This window comes from Protopterus annectens, chromosome 6.part0 (genome assembly GCF_019279795.1).
Source record: "Protopterus annectens isolate FY-2018-M chromosome 6.part0, PAN1.0, whole genome shotgun sequence".
NCBI lineage: Eukaryota > Metazoa > Chordata > Ceratodontiformes > Protopteridae > Protopterus > Protopterus annectens.
The window spans coordinates 1,071,148,066-1,071,171,722 of NC_056737.1; the positions used below are offsets into that span (position 1 = coordinate 1,071,148,066).

Below are 23,657 nucleotides of genomic sequence, written 5' to 3' on the forward strand. Positions count from 1 at the left end.
CACAATGTATCCACAGTGATAAGGAAATCCTTCCGTGTGGAACATTCATAAGTAAAGGCATCATATCTAGATCTAAAGCTGTTGTAATTCTACTATACTCGGCCCAAATTACACCAATAACTGAGTACAATGCTCCCTTTTGCATGTATCTCACCAGACACCTGCAAAGGCTGGAGAGACCACAGAGATTTCTCACCAAGAAAATGCAGGGTACACAAAAAACAAGTCTTATGCAGAAAGACTGAAAGCCCTGTCACTGTATTCTGTCTCCTACAGGCTGCTAACGGCTGACCTGTGCCAGGCTTACAGGGCAGTCTCTGACCCAGCCCTGAAGGAAATGCTACACATTCATAAATCAAACTGTATAAGGGTCACTCAGACCAGGGATCTTAACATAGCCTCTGACATGAACAAATCATGTTGGAGAGAGAGATGCATCTCCCAGAGACTATCCCTCTCTAGAACAAGCTTCCCATTCACATGAAGCAGTGCCCCTCCCTGACCCTCTTCAAATGCTACTTACAACAATGGATGGGTGATGCCCATGTCCCTCATGGACAGAGGTAGTTGGTATTAATTACCATAGACGCATACCTCTGCGAACTTCACTCATCTAACTACTGACAACTGTGGCAACTTGTGGCAAATATAGCTAGGCTTCTAAGGGCTCCAGGGTCATTAGCTGTTTAACCTATATCATTTCCCATCTCAGCCATCTCCCCTGGTCCCCGCATTGTGTGCTTGCCACTGGGATACTCACCTGCAATAAATCGGGCTGCCTCTATTCTCTGCTGTATCCCAACTACTTTGGACTACTCTGCTTTTCCAGTCAATCAAGGACGACCTATCCTAAGTCTCGGATACTCACCTGCAATAAATCGGGCTGCGCTCCATTCTCTGCTGTATCCCAACTAATTTGCTTTTCCAGTCAATCAAGGACGACCTATCTTAAGTGTAGGTGTCAGCCTACAGTTCTCCATTTATTTTCATTGCATGCTTTGTATTTTTCTGGCCTGCACACTCGCACGGGCCTCCCTGTAGTCCCTTCCATTTCATTAATGCTTAGACAATTAGGGTTGGTAGATGTGTTTCTCCCTTCTTGGCCAGTAAATGGCAATATACCACAAGGCAAGATAACTCCTATACCTAGCCCATACAACAGGACAATGATTACAAACTAAAGTGCAAAGAAATTATAGCTGCATTTATCTCACTCAGGTGCGCTGCTAACAGCCCTGCCTATTCTGGAGCACTGTACCTGATAACAGTTTTTGTGCCTATCATTTAAATTATATTTAATCCTGTTCAAACAGGCTCAAACTTGCCTGATATTTGTAAGTAAGTGTTGTTCCTGATAGTTTTTTTTGGCACACTTGCCTCTCCTTTAGCTGGGCTAGCCCCGCTTCATATCAATTACACTTGTACCTGTCCATACCACACCTACCCATCCATCCTCCATTCCGACTCCACCTACCCCACACCACACTCAATCTAATTATCTTCTAACAGCCCAACCCCCTTCTTCACCTCCCCCATATACTCCACTTACTCTGCCCTTCTACATAACCAGTACCCAGTAACCACAACTTCTTATCTCTACACCTCTTCCCCAATCTATTACCTCCTTCTGTTCCCAACCTTCTTATACCAAACTATTCAACCCCTCCCTCACTACTCCTACCTTTACTTCTTTATCAAAAACTCTCTACTATTTTCGTAACCTCCACCTCATAGATTCACCTATTATGCTCCACTCCTCACAGCTGTACCCCTCATGCACAGCCTCCTTCTCCTTACCTTCACCATTTACCTCTCTCCTTCTAAACTCTTATCACTTCAACCAAGTTATATGCCTCCCCAACTCACATCAACCAAGTTATATGCCTCCCAAACTCACATCAACAACATCTACCTACAATGTCCTCTGCAATCTGGTCTAGTCTGTATGCCACTGATATAGTTTTAGCAAGGAAACCAACAATCCTCTCTCCACAGGATAAACTTTCTAGTAACCTTGTACAGAACTATATTAGGGACCCAAAAAAGAAACTCTATCCAAAAACTTTTCCTATTCATCTTAGCCTAGTCCAGTGTGGTGACATCCACCCTAATCCTAGCCCTCCTCTTTCCACTGATAATGCCCCTAACTCAACAAAATCCCTCAATTTCACCACCATCAACATTCAAAGTATTAGAAACAACCCCCCCCCCTTCTACATGCATGGTTAAGTCAATATAAACCAAACTTTACAGCCATAAATGAGACTTTGCTAAAATCACATATAAAGGATTCTGAATTTCTTCCCTCAAACTATTCCTGCCTTAGAACAGACAGACTCCACAAAAAAGGCGGAGGCATCGCCTTATTGTATCCAAGCACCTTCACAGTGATTCCATATTCAAAGCCCATTCCATCCTTCTCCACCGCAGAGTTACTTATCACCTACCTCAAACTAGATGACTACAAAAGCCTATGTATCATAGTCATATACATTCCCCCAGGCAACAATATTCTCATTCTCGAAGACATTCTTGCCTGGACAACCAACAACATAAAAAAATGAAACAATCATCCTAGGTGACGTTAAAATTAACTGGTTAGGCATCTCCAATAACAACCCCTCCACAGACATCCACAGACATCAACCTTCACATCTATACTTGGCTTATGTCAGACATTACCAGACCTGACAGTAGGAATAGGAAAGGTTCAATCCTGGATAGGAACATAGTTTCTGACCTTAATAAGATTTCCACCTCCGGTACACTTGCAGATAGCATAAATGACCACTCACCAGCATTCATAATACGCAAGTCCACCACTCTACCAAACATACACCAATATAGATATACCCAAGATCGGTCCCAATTCTCCCCAAATACTGTTAATGATATTTTGCACAATACTAACTGGAATCCACTAAAATCTCTCCCTCTTAATAAAGATTTCTTAGTATTCTAAATAAACTTGCCCCTCTCCGGCTAAAAAGAGTCAAGACAAAACATGCGAACTGGCTTGCCAAGTCAACAAAGCAAATTATGTCCTCTAGAGATAAAGCTCGGAAAGCCTAGCTAAAAAACAAAACTCCTCCGAACCTCATGCAATGTAAACAACTTCGCAATCAGGCAAAACAATCAGCACTTAAAAACAAAAAAGAATACTTCCAAACCCTCCAAAACCAACATAATCACAACCCCAAGAAATTTTGGGGGGCATCAACTCCTTACTCCATCCTGGGACTACCCATAATCAATGCCCAAATCCACAAAAAACACCCTGTGAGTTAGCCTCTCACTTTAACTCTTATTTCATCGACACTATTGCTAAGCTTACTACCACCCTCCCACCCATCAACACAGAGCAACCAAACCTTCCAATGCTACATACCCCAACTACTACATTACTCACTTTCTCACTCTCTCCCATACCTACCTCTACCATACAAAAACTCCTTCATAAATTAAAGCCATGCACCAATGCCCCAGATAACCTACCAGCAGAATTCTTATAACTATCAGCCACCTCCATACCTTATTCCATCAGCATTCTCCTCAATAGGTCCATTCAGGAATCATGTATACCTAATATCTGGAAAAAGGCATATGTTCTCCCACTTCATAAAGGCAGCAATAACTCTGACATCTCTAAATTCTGGCCTATCGCCATTCTCTCCCCCATCTCAAAAATACTTGAGAAGTGCATTCACACCCAGTTCCTTAGTTATGTGGTTAATCATGAACTCCTTTCCTCCACTCAACATGGCTTTAGGCCAGGACATAGCACTAACACTGCCCTCATTTCCTTCCAGAACACAGTAAATAGAGCTAGGGATGATGGATCCATACTCTCTGCACTCTTTCTCGATCTATCAAAAGCATTTGACACAGTTTCACACTCCCTTCTGCTTATTAAACTCTCAAACCTTGGCACCTCTCCCTCCACCCTTCATTGGTATTCCAACTATCTCAGAAATAGGCAACACTCTACTATTTGGCAGCACTGCTCCTCGCCTTTTACCAACACCAATATCAGGGTACCCAGGGTTCCATACTGGGTCCCCTTTTATTTAGTTTATTCATCAATGACTTCCACATATCTCTTACCCACAGTACTGTAATCCAATACGCAGATGTTTCTACTATTATCTGCTCTTCTAAATCTGCCTCTGTACTACAGCAACTTACCCAAAAAGCATTCACCTCAACTGAATCCTGGATGTCACAGAACCATCTCGACCTTAACCCCAACAAAACTAAACTCTTAATATTTACCCTAAAAAAATCCAGCCCAGTTGGCAAGTCTGAATTCTCTGTTCATTCCCAAAATAATACTGCAATTGAGGTTGTTCCCATTACTAAATTACTCTGTGTCATCATTGACGACAATCTAACCTTTGACCTTCATATCCAAAAATATCATATAAAAAAAAACATCAAAAACTAGGAGCCCTTTATAGGCACAACTACTTTCTTAGCTTCTCTGCTAAAAAAGCTCTTGCCACATCATTCCTGCTTCCATCTCTCTTATATGGTGCCCCCATCCTCACCAATATTCAGTCCTCTCTGAAAACTAAACTCAGTTCATGCTACAAAAAAGTTGCCAAATTTGCTGCAAATGCTAAATTCTCCACACACCACTGCTCCACACTACATCAACTAAATTGGCTCGAATTCCCCCATCAACTCACATACCTATAACTAACTACTGCCCATAAACTTATTTACCACCCAGCAGCCTGCCCATCCCTCTCCCACATTCTGACCATATACCATCTTAATCGACACCCAAGGTCAGAAAACAAAATGCTATTAAACACTGATAAACCTAAGCTCTCAGCCGGCCAAATGCTGTATTATTTTACTGTCTCCAGTTTATGGAATAATCTCCCTCCTTCACTCAGAACTATCAGTAATCCCACTGCTTTTAAAAAAAATCCCTTAAACTTCATCTCTCTTCATACTGGATATGCACCTGCACCCCTACTTACAACCCCAAAACTTGACCCCCTCCCAAGATCCTACTCCTCTTCACTCTACAGCTAGTCTATGGCCCCTTCTCTCTATCACACCAACTCCCTCTGCTGTCAGCGTAGGCTGTGCTATCACTACTTTAAGCCTTCTGCCTCCTTCTTTTCCCCTTAAGCTAATTTCCTCTCTCTGCTAATAATCTTACCTATTATCTAAAACTTCTATTCCTATACTAGTACCATGATTTTCAACAATTCTTCACTGTTATTATCAATATATGTAATGTTATTACCAAATTACTGTATGCAGTTACTACTTTATTTAATGCGCTACCTCTACCTTATATACTCTATGCACTGTGCATAATTTTTCTTTGTATTTAATTACATGTGGAGCTTTTCTCCCTGGGCCTCCACTGAAAATGGGCTCATGTCTGGCCCAGTGGACTTTCCCAGTAAACAAATACAATAAATAAATAAACAAATAAATAACCTCCTATGAACCTATGTACTTTTAATCAAATTTATCAAGTAATGTAGAACCTTGAGCAAATTGTGAAACCATACAAGAAAAGGGATAGTTTTACCACTCTGGCTAAATGCTATTAGACAGAAATATGCAGGATTGGTCTTTTGATAATTAAATACAGTCTAACTAATCTATGGAGATTTATACATCTTGCAAACCTTTTTCTTAAGCATCCATAAAAGTGACGGTACTGTGCACTAGAATCTTCATACATTACAGGATAAAAGGGATTTTTAAATAGGCAAAAAACATCTCCCATAAAGCAAAATCTTTCGACAAAGGAAGAATTAGTGTATTTACTTCATAAAGATAACTCTGGCAAATGGCTTGCTTTTCTTCTTATTTTATAATCTTAAACTTGAACAAATACTGACTTGCGCAGAGACTTGTGTGTTCTGGCTATATAGTGATGTCAGTTCAACACAGTTAGCCATGTGGGTAAGTAACCTGGATCTTACACTATGGTATCCCACAGTAAAGTGAAACATTCATTTGCCACAACCTTCTAGCTAAATAAAAGCTGCAATAACACAGTGGCTGAATTAAATGCAGCTATGTTGAGCCTAGCACAATGAAACAATGCTGAAATTCCAAGCTAACCCAAACTCGAAGCCCTTGAATCCAACAAGATCAGAGGAGATACTAAACCAGGTACCACGAATGCTACCAAGATCTTGTCCTTTGCAAGCATTAACCTGGAAGCATCACAGCTGGTGAGAAATATTTTTGGTACTTTTGAATAAACTACTTTATATAGCTGTTTCTGGAAGTCATTAAAATATTTACACCTTCTTTTAAATGTGTGGTTGACAAGTGGAATTACATTTTCTTCAAATCATATGTTGCTCCAGCTGAAATTCACCACCTTATCCTTTCTCCAAAATTTGTAAACTGACTTTTTGATCATTTCTAATGAAAAGAGAAGCATGGTGGCACAGTGTCTAAGAACTCTTCCTCACAGTTCCAAGGAATGAGGTTCAATCCTGAACTCCTGTCTTTGTTTAAACATAGTCTGCACAGTTTCCCCCATCACTGTTTGGGTTTTCTCTGGGTACTCTGGTTTATTCCCATCTCCTGAAAATGTTGGTTGACAAGCCATTTCACTGTCCACATATGTTGCATTTACTCACTTGCATCTTGTCCCTGGGTTGTGGCTGAAGAGGGTCCATGATGACCAGTTTGCATAAATGGTCAACAAACTAACAAATCAAATGTTTGAAAAAATAGAAACAACAAAGTAACTTGTGATATTCAGAAAGTGAGGAAATGCCAACTACAATCTGAGTTAAAAAGAGACATACTGTTGTCCTAACAACCACTCTCTTGTGAAAAACTATTCATTTTTATTGAGAGAGCTATGTTTTACACAGAATGATAGAACATCAAGATATTACTTATAGGAGAAGAACTGCTCTATGCCTTCTTGGGGTTAGCAAGGTTAAGGCTGAAAAGGGCTGTTTGGCTTTTAGTAGTTAATGTGTGTGTTAGAGAGAATGTGTTCAACAAGCTATGTTCATTATCTTCTATGATACAGAATGCTGTGAAAAGAACTTGGAAAATTAAAGAGATGTTCATGGGTTCATACTAGGCTATCTGCCCTAGGGCATTTATAAGCCTAGCCAGAGTGTGTTTGGCTTTCGCCAACCATTTTAAATGAATTTTGCTATGCCCTTTTTCGAGGTTAGTATACTGTGCCTCTGTCTAACAGTGACACAGAAGTGATACCCAGGGTAAACCTATGATCTCCCATCCACTCATCAACATTCTTCTTGAAGAGAGTCAATGAGGGACTCTGCCTAACCTGGACTGGGATTTTATTCCAGAGTGAAGGGAGCCTCTGTGTTATGAATCTGTCCCTCCAACATGTCCTATTTATTTCAGTGCTGAGGTTCAAGTCTCTTGAGCGCGTAGCTCGATGGGACTTGGATTTTCTGAGGTGCAGCATGTCCATTAATTCCAGGTTGGACATGGCTTTATACGTCAGGCACAGATCGCCTCTGAGCAGGCGGTATGCCACTGAGTAGAGCTGGAGTTTCTTTAACCGGGCAGCATATGGCATCTGTTTGAGCCCTTTGATCCTCTTGGTGAGGTACTTTTGGGGTCTTTCCAGTTGCTGCAGGTGTCTGGTAAGGTACATCCCAAAAGGGGCATTGTACTCAATTATGGGCCTGATGGGGGATGAGTAAAGAGGCACGATGACCTCCCCTGATCTAGATGTGAATCCCTTCATGATTAGGTGGGCTATATAAAATGTTTTTCTAACCACTTTGGCCATGTGGTTGTCAAATGAGAGATTGCTATCAAGATGGGTCCCCAGGTCCCTAATTACTTCTTCCGTACTCAATGGATTACCACCTATGTGGTAATTTGTGGGCACTCTGTTTTTGCCAAAGGGGATGACTAAACACTTTTTGGCGTTTAGCTTGAGGCCATGGCTCTGGCACCAGTTGTCTGTTTCTATGAGGCCCTTTTGTAGGATGCTTGTGTCGGCTGGAGAGTTGATTATGGCGCCCAGTTTGCAGTCATCTGCGAACTTGGTCAGCCACAGTCCTTCCGTGTTGGCCTGTACCTACGAGAAATATATATCGAACAAGAGAGGTCCCAGGACTGAGCCTTGTGGGATGCCACTTGTAACTGGTTTGGAGTCTGACATGGCTTCAGCAATTCTAACCATGTGGGTTCTGTCCTTGAGCCAGTTTGCAACCCATCTAGTGACATAGGGGTTTATATTTAAGCTGGTGAGCTTATCTATAATGCCCGAGTGGGGTATTGTATCGAAGGCTTTTGTGAGGTCCAGGTAGGCTGTGTGGACCACCTTCCCCTCATCAATGGCCCTGGTGACTGTTTCAAAGAAATCGACCAGGTTTAAGAGGCAGGATCTGCCCTTAACAAAGCCAAACTGGGTAGGATCCAGTGTCTGTAGGTTCCCAATATCTTTATTTATGAGGTCCATGATGATCCTTTCCATAGCTTTGCAGACCAAGCTAGTCAGGCTTATGGGGCGATAGTTTCCAGGATCCGTTGAGGCACCACCTTTGTGGAGGGGGACCACTGTTACTGTACGCCACTCTTTGGGTACATATCCTGTAGTAAGGGTGAGATTGAACACTAGTTTTATGTTTGTGTTTAGCTCTTCTTGGAGTTCATGTAGGACGCAGCCCGGGACACCGTCTGGTCCCATTGATGCTGTGTTTTTTGCTTTGGAGAGGGCGGCTCTTACCTGAGCATCTGAGATGTCAGGGGGGCAGCACTCTGCTGGGATAGATATTTGCCCTTTTGGTGGAGAGGAGGCGGAGAAGTTTGCGCTGAACCTGTCAGCTAGGATGTTGGCAATGTCTGTGGGTTCGGTGTATTTTTTGTCATTTTGGACTAATTCTGAGCATATCTGGGAATTCCCACCCAGGTTCCTAACATAACTAAAGAAAGCCTTGTGATTATCCTTAGTGTCCAGTGCAATTTTTCTCTCGAAGCTGGCCTTAGACGATTTTATGAGTGCACGTAGTTTTTTGCTAATACTGATCAGAGATGCCTTCCCTTTTTGGGATTTTGCTCTATCATGTAGTAGCTTCCTCCTTCTGTTGTATAGTTTGTTTATGGTTGGGGTCCACCAGACAGGACGCCTGCCTTTGGAGGCAGGTTCACTTGCAAAGTCCTTCAAAGATGTGAAAAGTGAAGAAAGAATGCTGTCTTCAGCCTCCATTTACAGTTAAGGAAAAAATCTCCTAACACAGTCTGTTGGAGTATTTATCTCCCTGGAAAATTTAGTCTACAGAGTAATGCTGCAATTCACTGCCCAATTTCAGATGACCCCCCCCCCCTTTGCCTTTCTACACAGGAGCTATGTATCACAAAGTAAACTCCTTATTTGTCCACATAGTGCATCAGCACTGTACAGGTTGCAGTGATCTGGTGGCAACATGGAAGCAGCTCTGTTCTGATAGCTCAGTCTTGGGGCGTAATTTTACTGTAGCTAATGCTACTCTGAAAATGAAATGTATGCTTTAAATAAGGTTTCTCCCACATATCCAAGTAAGCCTTTTACCACTGCATCGCAACCAAGTTGTAAAATGTACTGCACTTTAGAAGGAATGGAGGTTCAAGCTCTGCTTGATTTCCCCTTGTCAAGTTTTTCCTAGTGTGTAAGCATAAGACTAGCAATAATCAAAATGTGGATGCAATATGCATTCATTGTGACACAAAACAGTACCTACTTACACATGTAGAAAGTCAAGCAGTTCTGGGAAAACTTACATCCCATGACTGTAACCCCTTACTTAGCCCACAAACTAACATTTAGAAAAGGAATTTCCTGTTTTAGATAAGTATGGAAAATGTAGGAGGGAAAATCTAAAGGCAAAGTTTGGCAAACTAATAAATCCATTCTTTAACTGTTAAAAAATGTAGACTGTTTCTGTTATTGCATTGTGCTAATATGTTAAACTGTTAAAAACTTTGATTGGTTATAAATATTACTCTTATTGCATTGTACTAATAATGTGCACTCTACTAATATGTGTTTTTTTTTTTACTGGTTTAATTTTGCTTCATTTGTGCACATTACATTTCTCTAATAACTTACTGATGTTAAATCTGTAAGTTGTAATTTTCTGCAGCTTTTCTCTCCAGGACTCCATTGAAAATGGGCTCCTCGTGGCCCAATGGACTATCCTGGCAAACAAACTATAAATAAATAAATAAATAAATAATTCAGTATAAGAATGGGGACAAGGCAGGGACACAGACATTTGGAATCAAAACCAGAAAAAGGAAGCTAGTATAGAAGCTATGAAAGCAGACAGAATTTGGTTGTGGCCAGAAGACGAAAGGCTTCTATCTGTCAACAGTAGCTAAAACATAACAAGAGAAACCAAAACTACAAGAAATATTACGGGAAATAAAAACAAACTGATAGGAAATTCTGCATTCACACAGAAACCTAGACAGATATAAACAAGGAAAGGCACTTACGTGAGGTCCCTGAGAACAATCAGTGGAAGATGACTTAGCAAAGAAACTAAGACAAATACAGGAAGGCAAAGGAGGACCCTGAGAAAAAAGTGAGTGGATACAGTGTGATACATCCAAGAATGTGGAGGTCTGAGCCTATCTCTGCTAGTATAAAATGGAGAATGCAACTGAATGTGGCTCAAAGGCAGCAGAAAACTGTCAACTAAGAAAAAAGGAAAGTTGACAACACATTTTATTCAGAGATGCTCTTTGCAGTGAAAGGACAGCACATGGAGGAAAAAGAAATCAGTAGGTGGAATCCACTCTAAGTAGGGGGAGCAACCTAGAACAAAAGTCAACATTCATGAGACTTATTTTACTTCTTGTTTATCAACACAGGTGTTTTTTGTTTTTTTTAAAGAATGTTAACTACCTTTTGAAGGGCAAAACAGAGAAGAAACTGCAGTGCCAGTATTTTTATAGAAAGAAACTGCATCCTCCAACATGATTTAAGTTAAAAAAGAAAGTAATCCTGAGTTATCCAGCTAAGCCCCTTAAACATTAAAATGGCACAAATGGAAGATGATATTCTGAGACAGTGTAAATAAGATTGTAGAGGAAGATAGACAAACAAAATGCTCTCATTACTTCCTACCCCTATGGGTAGGAATAACGATTACGTTATTTGTAGAGTAAATAAAGAAAGGGAAGAAACTCTGCATCAGTTATTTGTGCAAAAGCCTTAAAGGGAACTAGCAATCAAGCTACAGTCACGTCTTAGAAGGTCACTTGATGGACAAAATTAAGGTAGGAGTATTGGCCAGATTTTCCTAGTCACAAACAATACAAGAGATTGAAAACGTCTGTGCTTCTTGCTCATGGTGCCAGAAAGCAGCATCCCATTATTTTATATAAATTCCCTTAATCCCAAAGGCTATCCTATAAGTACCATTTGAACAAATTGCTAGGGAGGCAGGAGAGGTTTTTTTTTTTTAATCAACACATGTGGAACAACTACACTAATGCAACACAACATAGGAACAACCCATCGAATGAAAGTTTAGCCTTATACAGAATAACAGCCACAAAAACAGTAAGAACAGAAGATCAGAAATGCTCAAACTAGGCGTGTTAGAAGACTTCCGAGATGACTGCACACTTTTAAGAGCTTAAATTCATCTCTCCTTCTTCTTCTTCTTTCGGCTTTTCCCGGTTAGGGGTCGCTATAGCGGATCACCTGTCTGCTCATGATTGGCAGTGGAGTTTTACGGTGTCGAGTTACCAGCCCAGCGCCCAACCTTCCGCAGAAGGCGCACACACACACACGCACTCACACCTAGGGTGAATTTAGAGAGTCCAATCCACCTACAGCATGTCTTTGGAATGTGGGAGGAAACCGGAGCACCCGGAGGAAACCCACGCAACCACAGGGAGGACATGCAGACTCCGCACAGAAGGCACCCCAGCCAAGGATCGAACCGGAGACCCTCTTGCTGTGAGGTGGCAATGCTAATCGCTGCACCACCACGGCCACCCTCAATTCAGCTCTCCTAATGTGAAAAAAGAAACTGAGAGATAAGAGCTAGTAATTCTGCCAGTTTTAGTAAAATTTAGTTACTGGCTAGTAAGTACACTGCCTGGCTGCCAGCAAAAAAGAAACATACAGCAGAGCTCAACTTCATTATTCAAAGCTATATATATTTTTGCATGTTTGCTTTAAGTTAATAAGTTATATGGGTGTTCTGGTGTGTGTGTGTTTTTTTTTGTAGGGTTTTCAGTAAAGCAAAACATCTTGTAAAATGTGACTCAGGTTTAAACAGAGATGACAAGAATCAACGGTATAGAAGATCAACATGCCAAACATTACTGGGTGCATTTAAAACAAAAGCTGGAAATAGGCATTTAAAAAAGCTGTCATATGTAATAGGTAGGAATAATAATTTATCATAATGGCTACACTATCCAGATTTATTTTGGAACATGAATGGTCTCAAAGGTAGAGTATTCAGTTATGTTAAGAAATGCAGAGTGCAAACAGCAATGCTACAGGAGACAAATTTGAAAAGAAGTATGTGAATCTGATAAAGAAAGGATTTCAGGATGGATATTCAGGAGAATATCAGGGACAAAAGTAACGGTGAGCACTGATACCTACTGCTAGAAGAGCTCCAATAGTGATAGAAGGTAAAAAAGATAATAATGATAGATTTGTGAAAGTAAGGGGTTGCCGACAAGCAAGAAAGATCAAACTGGCATGTATTCTTATTTCACCTAAAACTGCTATTAAGGAGCGTAACAAAACTTTGGAAGAAATAATCAACTTTCAGCAGGGGATATTACTTATAGGTAGGGACTGAAACTTGATTTGCAGCAGTGAGGATGCATCTGAGGGACCTAGAAGGGAAAATATAAAAAAAATATGGGAGATTTCTGAAGAAATGTATTAAAACACTTGGTATGGAAGATGTAAATTCATTAGTAAGAGAAAAAGTACATATTATTCCACAAGGTACAATAACTGGGCTAGACCAGACAGAAGTTATATTTCACTGGAACATGTGTGTTTAATTGAAAGTATCAATGTACATCCAATAACTATTTCGGATCATGTGCCAAATAACAGCTACGATAAAAATGCAGAGTAATAAAGTGAAAATGAGATATTGGCACTTCCCCACCTACCTGTTAAAAAGAGAGGAATTTAAGGAATGATTAGTGGAAAATATTCAAGAGTTATTAGGCAAGATAGACATTTCTTCAGATGTTATAGCTAGTGAGTGGGATACAATGAAAATGGAGTTTAAAAATATGGTAGAAATCAAAGAAAAAGAGATAAGGTTAAGAAGATAGAGGAATTATTTAGAGGGGTTGACAAAGGTATTGCAGAATAAGGGGAATGTCACAGAACAAGAGGCTCAACAAGAGAGTGCTAGAGAGAAAATAAGGGAGCAGTTGGATAACACACATGGGTTTAGAAAGATTTCTGTTAAGCAACTGTTTTTTTTTTATAATAATTATAGAACACAAAAGTGTTTAGCACAACAACTTGGGCAACAGAAAGTAGAAAGGGTTGCTGCCAAATATAGGGAGTCTACAACAAGAAAAATAACCATAGATACTGTAGAGGTATTAGAGATTATTTCAGAAATGTTACTGAATTTTGTATAAAGCAGAGAAATTTGGATATCAGGAAAGAGCAAAATGGGAATATTTATGGAAGATTTAAGTATACTAAGGTTAGAGGTAGAGGAGGCTGACCAAAGACAGGAGGAGTTGAGATAAAATATTGATGTATAACCAATCTGCAGGGAAGTCTCTAGGAAGAGATGGTATTACTGCTGAAGTTTGAAATCTAGGAGGGAAGAAAGTGATAAAAGATCTGGAAGATTTTAACACTATTTAAAAAAAAGGAAGCACCAATGTCCAGGAAGAAAGCTGTGGAGGCTGTAATACCAAAAGACGGGAAAGACCCATCAGACAAAGCTTCATATAGGCCCATTTCAATTTTAAACCATGATTATGAAGTGTTTATGACTTTAATAGCTAAAAGAATGGAAAAGGTGTTATATATGGATCAATGTGGTTTTGTGAAGGCGAGACAAACATTTGACAGCATTACTACAACAATGATAATCCACAGGGAAGCAAAATGTTACAACAACACCATTGTTGTTGGTGGGTCTTGATGCAGAGAAAGCATTCAACAGAGTAAGCTGGGATTTTATGAGCAGGGCAATGGAAGCATTTGCATTTCCTCATACAATAATAAGGTTAATTAGGAGGACATTATGAGGGATTGGAAGCAAAAATTAAACCAGAAGCATTCTTGTCTGATAAATAGGATCTCAACAGAGGAACCAAGAATGGGTGTCCCCTTTGTTATTTGCTTTATATTTAGAGCCACTGGCAAAGACAATAAGGGACTCAGAAATTCAAGGATATAATTAGTATGATAAATCACAAAAAGTTGGTTTTATTAACATACAATATTATTTTATAACCAATAAAACCAGAAAAGGACATTTCAGTGTTGTGGAAAATTTTGAGATAGTTTCAAGTCTTTTCGGGATATAAAAGTAATGCAGTTAGGATATAGCTGTAAAACTATGTACCACACATGTCATGAACTGGGTCTGTAATACCCATATTTACTGGAACACAATAAAATGAAGTATTTAGAAGTATGGATTAAAAAGGATTCTGTTATGGTAACTAAACAATATGTGGGAAGAGACTAAACAAAAGACAATATAAAAAAATGAGAAACTGGAAACTCTTGTTTATGGATACAGACACCAAGATACAAGCAATGAAAATGTTTTTAGTCCTTTTAGTTTTATATACAGGTTAGGTATATTTTTAACAACCAGAGAAGTTGTGATCAATAATTAATAAAAAGTTAAATAATTTATCTGGAAGGGAAAGACGGCAAGGGTCAAGTGGGAAAAGTTCATCCTGCCAATAAAACAAGGTGGTTTAGGATTACCTGATCTGAAGGGATATTTCAGAGCTAGACAGTTAAGGCTCAAATATAACACACGCAGAAAGTTATAATTCAAAGTGCAAGAGAATAATAACGAAGCTGGAGAAATTCAAGAAATAACGAAAGAAGGGCATTTTGGATGCACATCCTTAAGGAGAATAATGATCATATAGAGAACGGAGAGATGATAAATCAGCAACGAAAGCAGAGAAGTATTGCTGAAATGTAATTAATCCTCAAGTCTTAGTGAGTACATCCACAAGGTTTAAACTGGTTTTCACAAAATCTCACCAAGATAACACTGATATAGAGACGATATACAGACACGATATATAGACTGTATTTTATATAGCACATATCAGGGAAGTAGGTTAAAAAATAAAAAAGATAGCTGGGTATACAAGACCCCGGACAAAAAAAAATGCCCAATCCTGGTAGGTGCACTGGTGCCAAGACTAGAAAAAGTAAGAGTGTAGAATCTTCAAGACACAGAAACATTCGTACAATGGGGCTAGGCCTGGTGCAGGGGGAGGATGGCCCCCTGTTGTAGAGGGAAGTAATAGTCCACAAAAATCACAGAAAATGACAGGCCAAAAAAGAGAGGCATAAAGATGATAGACTGGACTATCGAGGATAAGAAAGAAATTACAAATTGCTACTATTAAGTAAAAAGCCTAGAATTACTGGACAGAAGATACACAAAAAGATTAAGAAAGAAATTAGACAATTGGGAGTACAGAGACTAGCCAAGAAGGGGCCAGAATTTACTGAAGAAAACTGGTAAAGGAAGCGAGGTATTGGGAGCAAATAACTACAGAAGGAAAGGTAATAAACTGGTAAAAGAAGCAATGTATTGGGAAAGTTAACAGAATGGGAAGAGGCCAAAAAGTAATTTAGGCTGCAGGATAGAGACTGCTTTCCCTATCAGGATTGACATCAAAGTATATGAAAAGTGAAAGGAGTAGAGAAATCTTAAGGGAATCCTAAGTGAAAAACCTGCTCTGGTAGAGTTTTAGTTGAATCTGGAACAAAAGCTGATATTAAAAAAAGGGATAATTAGTAGGGCATATAAAATATTGTATGATAACTATAAGAACCAATCAGAAGAGTTTAGAAAAGATTGGGAACAGAGATTGGACAAGCAATTCATAAGGAAACAATGGAAGTATATATGTATACCTCCCAAATATGCAACAAAATGTAGAAGATTTAGGATTTTTGCTTGAAGGTGTTCGCATAGCTATTTTTACACCCTAAGCAAACTCCAAAGAAATTTTCCTCAGGTCAATTCAATTGGACGTATGATGGAGAAAAAGAAAAGAGGTAATTAAGAACTTATGTTTTGTGAAAGTGATGAGTTGATGGACTTTAAACATTTCCTACACAGTACTCTGCCCAAAAAACTGGGTGAGCAAATGGGTCTAACTAAGGAAATATACAGAATTTGAACTGCATAGACATAGTAAGGCCTTGTTAGGTTTAATTTTGATAGATAACAAAAAAAAAATAGAAAATGGAAATCAAAGTCTAAACCAAATATATTTGAAGTGTGGAATAGTGCAACAGAGGTAAAAGAACTGGAAGTGGGATCTTTAAAAAAGGGTAGGAAATTGTAGGAACAATACATGCATAGTAATGTTTTAGAGGGACAGAGAGTTAGGTTTAAGGGAAGGCAGGAAATGAGCAATACAGGTAATGTTGGACTGATGATAGTTATAGAAAAGAATACATGTGATGTATAATGTTTGTAAATGGGAACATGTTAATATGGTTTTCTTTCTTTTATATACATGTATGCTTGTCTAAGTCTTCAGTGATAATTCGGTAAAGGTTTTTAAAAAACTAGATGCACTACAAGAGATAAGAAGGACTACAACTTACCAGTAGTGTGGTCCCTAAACCTGAGGGAAGTATCAGATTCTATAATGACTGAACAGTTACAGAATGAATGGGGCAGCCCTAAAGTGTTGGTCCCTAAACCTGAGGGAAGTATCAGATTCTATAATGACTGAACAGTTACAGAATGAATGGGGCAGCCTTGAAGTGTTGGTCCCTAAACCTGAGGGTAGTATCAGATTCTGTAATGAGTGAACAGTCACAGAACGAATGGGGCAGCCCTAAAGTGTTGGTCCCTAAACCTGAGGGAAGTATCAGATTCTGCAACAAGTTTAGGAAAGTGAATGGAATTTCAAATTTATAGCTATCCCATGCTCAGAACTGATGAGTTGATGGAGAACCTATGGAAGACCAGACTTTTGACGACACTAGACTTGAGAAATACAGACAAATATCACTTATTCCCACTGCCGGGGGGGGGGGGGGGCAGCTTTTTTAATCCCTGATGGTCTAGTTCAAAATAAAGTGGTATCATCTGGCCTACTTGTAGCTCCAGACACCTTTTTCAGAGACCGAGCTATAAAACACTGAAGGCACAGGTCACAATATTCTCCTCCTTACCTGGACAGCACGGTCAATCATTCAGAGGCCTGGGAGTCTCACTTACCTGAAGTGTAACCATGTCTAGTAGAAGCCAAACGGAAAGAGGAGACTGGAAAAATTGGTTTGTACCATCTAGTAAGATACAGGTAAAGAGGTAAAGTCTCTCCTTGGACTAGCTTGCTATTACAAAAATTGTCTGCCCTTTGACAGCTTTCAGTCTAATGCCACTTAAGGCTGACACAGCCTTTACTAAAATAAAAAGGGTCCAGTGTTCTGGACCTGTGCTGGTAACCCTGGCCACAGTTACGCTAACTGCATCTCTCTGGGAGAGTTATGTTAAGTTCCACCTCAATGGTATCGCACTAACTCAGGTAAATTCCTATCTCAGAGTCATGCTGAGTTGTGTAAACTTCCAACTAATCAACATAATGGGTCATGCATATTCCTACCACATCAGCATTTGAGCATCAGTTTTCCTAGATTATCCTTATCTGATCCATCTGGCAAAAGCTGTGGAATATCAGAAACAGATGCCTGCTACTAACTCACTAGTCATGTATATACCAGCTATGGCTGAAAATTAAGATGCTACGTACTACTTTACTAAATTTGATTCTAGCTTTAATTTCCTCGTCAGCAGAGCTATAGAACAATGTCACAATTTTATATGAAAACTACTCAAATTCAAAGTTAGAGTTGACGGGTCAATTTTAAAACGTAAGTACAAGTCAGACTTGTCTAAGTGTTCTACACATCCTATCAACTTTTTTACTCAGCATTTTTGTTTCCAACTCCTTGCAACTGAAGCCCAGACAATTTTCTTCTTCCTGTCTTGCCATTTCATGGCACCAGAGAGACAGCCAGGAACACAACCATTGTTTTCCAAAGTCAATAGAGCCCTGCCCCCCCAACTTTAACCCCCACCACTGATGGGCACACTTCTAAAGGGCCAGACATGCAGGTGTGCTTCCACAGTGGCTCTAGCTACAGTGCCATGCATGCTCACCAGGCCAAGGACCCATTATAAGTTCCTTTCTGCTGCCTGAAACGCCACCCAAACCTCTCTAAGTGGCAGCCATGCAGCAGGACCAAAGAAGCCCCCCTCACCGAGGGGGGGGGGGGCAATATCAACCACTCATATCCCAAACTCCTGATCCGCTCCTCCAGTACCCAAACTGCCTAAATAAACCAGAGTTGCAAGGACTGTACTCCGAGTTTCATCCCTCTGTACCTTGGAGCTGGTAATGGATTAGTATTTACAAAAACTGACCCTTGAAAATCAGGAGCCTTTCTGGGAGGACAAATTAAAGGAACAAATGAGGGTACTATCCCCTGTTGTTGAATATTTCTGAGTAACTGACACACCCTCTGAGTAGAGATAGAAAGGTTATCAGTTTTTCAGTCAAAAAAATCATACATATAATACTCTCCAGAAAGGATGTATCTACTGGGGGAGGGGGATTTGTCAGTGATCTGACAGTATTATGCCATTTGGTTCAAATGTAATTCCAGTAAAGGGGCCATTTTGGTTCAAATAAAAACCTTAATTTGTTAACGGAAAAGAAAACAATGGAAATATTTTTTTTCTCTTACTCTTGTAGAAAAGAATTAGAAAAAGAATCTTAAGTTTAAGGTCCACTGATGTTTGGTGCAATACTATACAACCCAGCAAACTATCACAAATCGAGGGACATTTAATGCATGTTAATATCCTACGTCTGCTGAATTATTATTTAAAAATCTCATAGCAAACATACTGTAATTATCAGTGTTCACCAATCATTCAAGAAAAGACAACTTCTCTTGTTTCTGCAACTAAAAGACTTTTGGCTTTTCCCGGTTAGGGTTTGCCACAGCAGAACTCCAGTCCGCTCATGCTTGGCAGTGGATTTTTATGGTGCCGAGTTGCCAGCCTGATGCCCAACCTTCAACGAAGGCACACCCATTCACACTCGGACCTACCTGCATGTCTTTAATGTCACTCTACCACGGGGAGGACATGCAGACTCCACACAGAAGGCGCTCCAGCCAAGAATCGAACGGGAGAACCTCTTGCTGTGAGGCGACAACGCTGCACCACTGTACTGTAACTACTGCTCATTAAAATGATAAAGGTCATACAAATCGATATCAGTTCTCAAACTATGAAACAGACATTTGCAAATGATAATGTTTGTTAAAAGAGACTGTGGTCTTGGGCATCTAACTGGGAATCTTGTACCAGAAAGCTTTGCCTCCAGTATTAATCATGTGACCCTGCACTATGTTTCAAAGTCAGCATGTGTCTACATATGTATTCTTATTATTCTGTTTCAACAAACCAAGGTTAGCAATTTGTCTCTCCACTAACTTTACAAGCTGTTGACACACATTAATGGGAGACAACCTAGACAGTAATGTGATGTTTAAATTACTCTTTCTTATTTCACAAGATTAGTAGAGCAGAGACAACTGACAATCCCAGTTGCCTTTCTCTAAATGCTAATTTTTTCCTCTGTAAATAAAAATATGCTATGCTCTTTTTTAATATGGTTTCTGTAGTTTGTCAGTAAAATCAGACATCTATCTTTCTTTTTCCATAACTAAAAATGCAACAGAACTGATGAGTTTTAAACATTCACTTATAGTATAATTGGTAACTAAGCATCTGGACTAGTCATATAGGAAACAGGGCAGGCGTCTGACTGCTATTTCTGTGAATCCAAGTTATGATTATACTAAAAAGCACTTTCAATGTAACTGGAGTTTGTCCTTTTCTGCACAGATGTGTAACCATGGAGTGTTCAGTTATGGGCTTTGGGAGGAGGGGGTTGTCTTTCCAACACAGAGGTGCAGGCCAGCTTGCCCCCTGTCAAAAGCTTTGTTTAAGATTCTCTGAAAGTAGATTTCAGCAAACCTCTTACAATTAAGTTGAGACATGGTAATAGTGTTCACATAGTCTTCACATACCCTTAATGTGCCAGTAGTCTTGTCCAAGCAGCAATGTGCTAATGTATACATGTTCAACTCTACATGTAGGAAGACTGCATTGTCTGCCTAGACCAAAAGACTGTCCATTAACTGTAGTGAACCTTAATAGTAACTATTCATACAGACAATTGTTAGTCAATGCTGAAATTCAGGAAAAGCAAAAATTCTGCGGAGTATCCAACTGGGTCAACATGTCTGTCATGTGTTGTGCTGTTATCGATTTCACCAGAAGAGGTACTGAAACAGTAAAGAGAAATTGGTTCCCACCTCACCAAAGCCAGACAATCACAAATATGTGTCCCCCCCCACACACAAAAACGCAATAAACCACTCAGTGTCTGGAAAACACCCCCTCCACTTTTCCCCACAGGAGAATAGGTTTGTCTCCTTTCATTAGCTCTTTGTGAGCAGATTAATTTGCCATTTTCTTTGCTCTACATCCACAATCAAATACAGAAATTAATCCAACAAGCCTTCAGCTGCAGGCTGCTAACGAACATCTCTCCTGTTATCTTTTCACTCAACAGCCAGTACAAAAGTGATGCTCTCTTGTTTATTTCCTCTCGAAGAGGAAGTGTTAATGACTAACTGCAAGAAGATGGGCATTCTAAAGACAACTAATAAAACTATCAGTTGGGCATGAAAACATTTAGGTGTCTCCTGCACTGCTTTCCTAAATAAACCACGGGACTTGCCACAACACTATGAAAAGGGAATTTAACAAAGCAGTGCATCCTTGTTATTTCTTGTATCACGTCATCCCTGTGGAAAACAGTTATTGTCTAGCCCATTTCAAAATCATCCAAACCATCCCAAGCAAATGATTTCCACCCAATTTCTACTCTCCCCATCCTTGGCAAAACATCTGAAAAGCTGATCTGTCTCCAGCTCCTAAATCTAATTTACAATGTGGATTTAGCTTTAGTAATAGTAACTGTAACTGCTTTATACACCTTTAAAGGTGACATACATATCAATATGAACAAAAGTAAACTATCAAAAGCCATATTTGTAAACCAACCTAAAGCTTTTGGCGCAATGGATCAGTGGCTACTAATAAACTCTCTACTCTCTGCAGGAATTATTATCAATGAAATGGCTTGAAGCATTCCTCTGCAAAAGGATATTTAAAGTGCAGCTCAGATCATCTACCTCCCCCTTGAAGCATCTCCCATAGGAGTACCTCAAGTCTCAGTTCTCTCACCTATAATCATCTCACTATTTGTCAATAAATTTCTCAGAGACCTCCCAGGTGTGCCTATATTACTCTATAAATACCAATAATCACCTAGAAACAGACCTAAAAAACCTATTCACTTGCAGTACGGGTAGTCCTCAAACTCGATAACCATAACTCACTCCCTCTGCTGTAAGCAGACTACAAGACATAACTATGCCCTAGAACCTTAGATCCCTCCCAGCACACAGCGCCACACTTCCTGTCCATCATTACCAGCTACAGGCTGCTAAAGATGCTTAGCAAGCCTTCATTCTTGCCCCTAACATCTAGGCTACCATCCCTCCACATAAAATCTAATATATGCTTTCCTCAATTTCACTTAGGACTAAAGTCCTTCTTATGCAAATAAGCCAAAAATGTGTGCTTCCTAAACTGTACAGTCACATAAACTCACTCATAACTCCCCTTCTCAGCATAAGTTCGATATATATTATACTGTAACTGCAACTGTTCACAATTTTGTTCAGTCTGAAACTGCTACAGCTATACTATGACTACCGTGTGCATAACTGTAACCATCTAAAAATGTATGTTCGGCCTGACACCGATAACATTATACTGTGATCACTATGTACTGTTTTTGAGTAGCTTGGAAATTTCATGTATCCCTGGACCTAGACCGAAAATATTCCAGTATGATCACTCTTGTACCTCTTAAGTAAATGTTCATAGGTAAATACTAGAAAATGGGAATGTGGACGATTTCACACCGAGCTAATAATGAAACAATGACCAAAGGTGAGAATCAAACCCTGTACTTTGAGTCTGAAAGGTAAACACTTTAACCAATGAGTCGACCTCAGTCAACAAATGCCAACTAATAAATCCCTGCACTGTTAATTCTTCATTACTCAAGTCTGTGAAAGCAACATTTTGACAGTTATTACTTTTTACAGTTCAGTTAACATTTCATAAATTACACTGAATAACTATCTTTTCTCATGGTCTGGTCAAAGCAAAGGCAAAGTTGCTTTTCATGCCTTACTTAAAGTGTAAAACTTTAAATTGCACAGATTTACTGTGCAATAAAAAATGAAATGATACGCAAAATGGTAAAATACATTTCTTTAAAAGCATTTAAAACAAAAAAAACACATTGTAAAATAATATACATAAAAAGGGTTTAATTTAAAAGGTAATTAGGGTTACCTGGTGAATTACACAGCAAGACTGGTGACATCATTGTGTCAGTTTCCACCTAGAGAACAAAAGCAAACAGAAATCACATTTCATAAGGCTGGACAGACTGGTTCCCTTTATGATGCTAATGAAAACTGATCAATTTTAATCCTGTTTCTGCCACTACTCATACCACGAATTACGTGCACTTCCACATGGAGGCTAGCGAGTGAAAAAAGATATGACAAAAAGAAAAGCAAGTCGCCAATAAAGCAGCAGGGTGCATTCCATTACATTCAAACCTTCAACAAAACATGGTGCTCTTAATAACCAAGACCGCTGCTACCCCTTCTGGCTGAAGGAATCATGCAGTTACGCCAGACACCATCAATGCTGTAGGCGGTGGAAAGCAATGCTAGCACATAGCTACAGTTTAATTAAGCTTGTATAGCCAGTTTAAAATATAAACAGATGTGTTTGGAAGCAAGGCGTACATGTACAACAGCACTGCAAATGACGCAGTGGTCATGCAGATGAATAAGGTACAAAAAAAAAATACCACTTCGCTTTCAAAATTACCCCAGTCATAAAAGCAAGGCTAAATCAAATAAAGTACAGAAACTACGTAATTCTAACAAATCCTCCAGCTCTAACTATAAACTCAGTTTGAAGCCAAAATGTTAAAAAGTAATAATGCAATATTCTTTAGTTACACAAGAAAACTGAAAAGAAAAGTTGTGAATGTAATATACTATCAATAAACAATGAATGATCCTTGCCATGAGATATAGTGAACGTACATGCAGAAAAATGTTGCACTAACATTACAATAAGCAAATGAATACATCAGAGTGCTGCAGAGACAAGGGAAGATGCCCCTTATAGAACAACAGATTCAATAACTGCTGTGACAAGTAAATGCAAACCTCACATTTCACGTGACAAGATAACTACACAGCATTA

At 39.4% G+C, this 23,657-nt stretch overlaps 1 protein-coding gene across 3 annotated transcripts in view; it reads right to left on the reverse strand.

Moving 5' to 3' along the window:
- The window catches only part of EFCAB11 (EF-hand calcium binding domain 11), a 1,456,165-nt gene that overhangs the window by 1,188,595 nt on the left and 243,913 nt on the right, over window positions 1–23,657 (reverse strand). For all 3 annotated transcript variants that reach the window (XM_044074693.1, XM_044074696.1, XM_044074694.1), the window contains exon 3: window positions 22,725–22,773. In XM_044074693.1, the coding sequence (XP_043930628.1) occupies window positions 22,725–22,773 (49 nt within the window). The remainder of the gene's footprint in view (window positions 1–22,724; window positions 22,774–23,657) is intronic.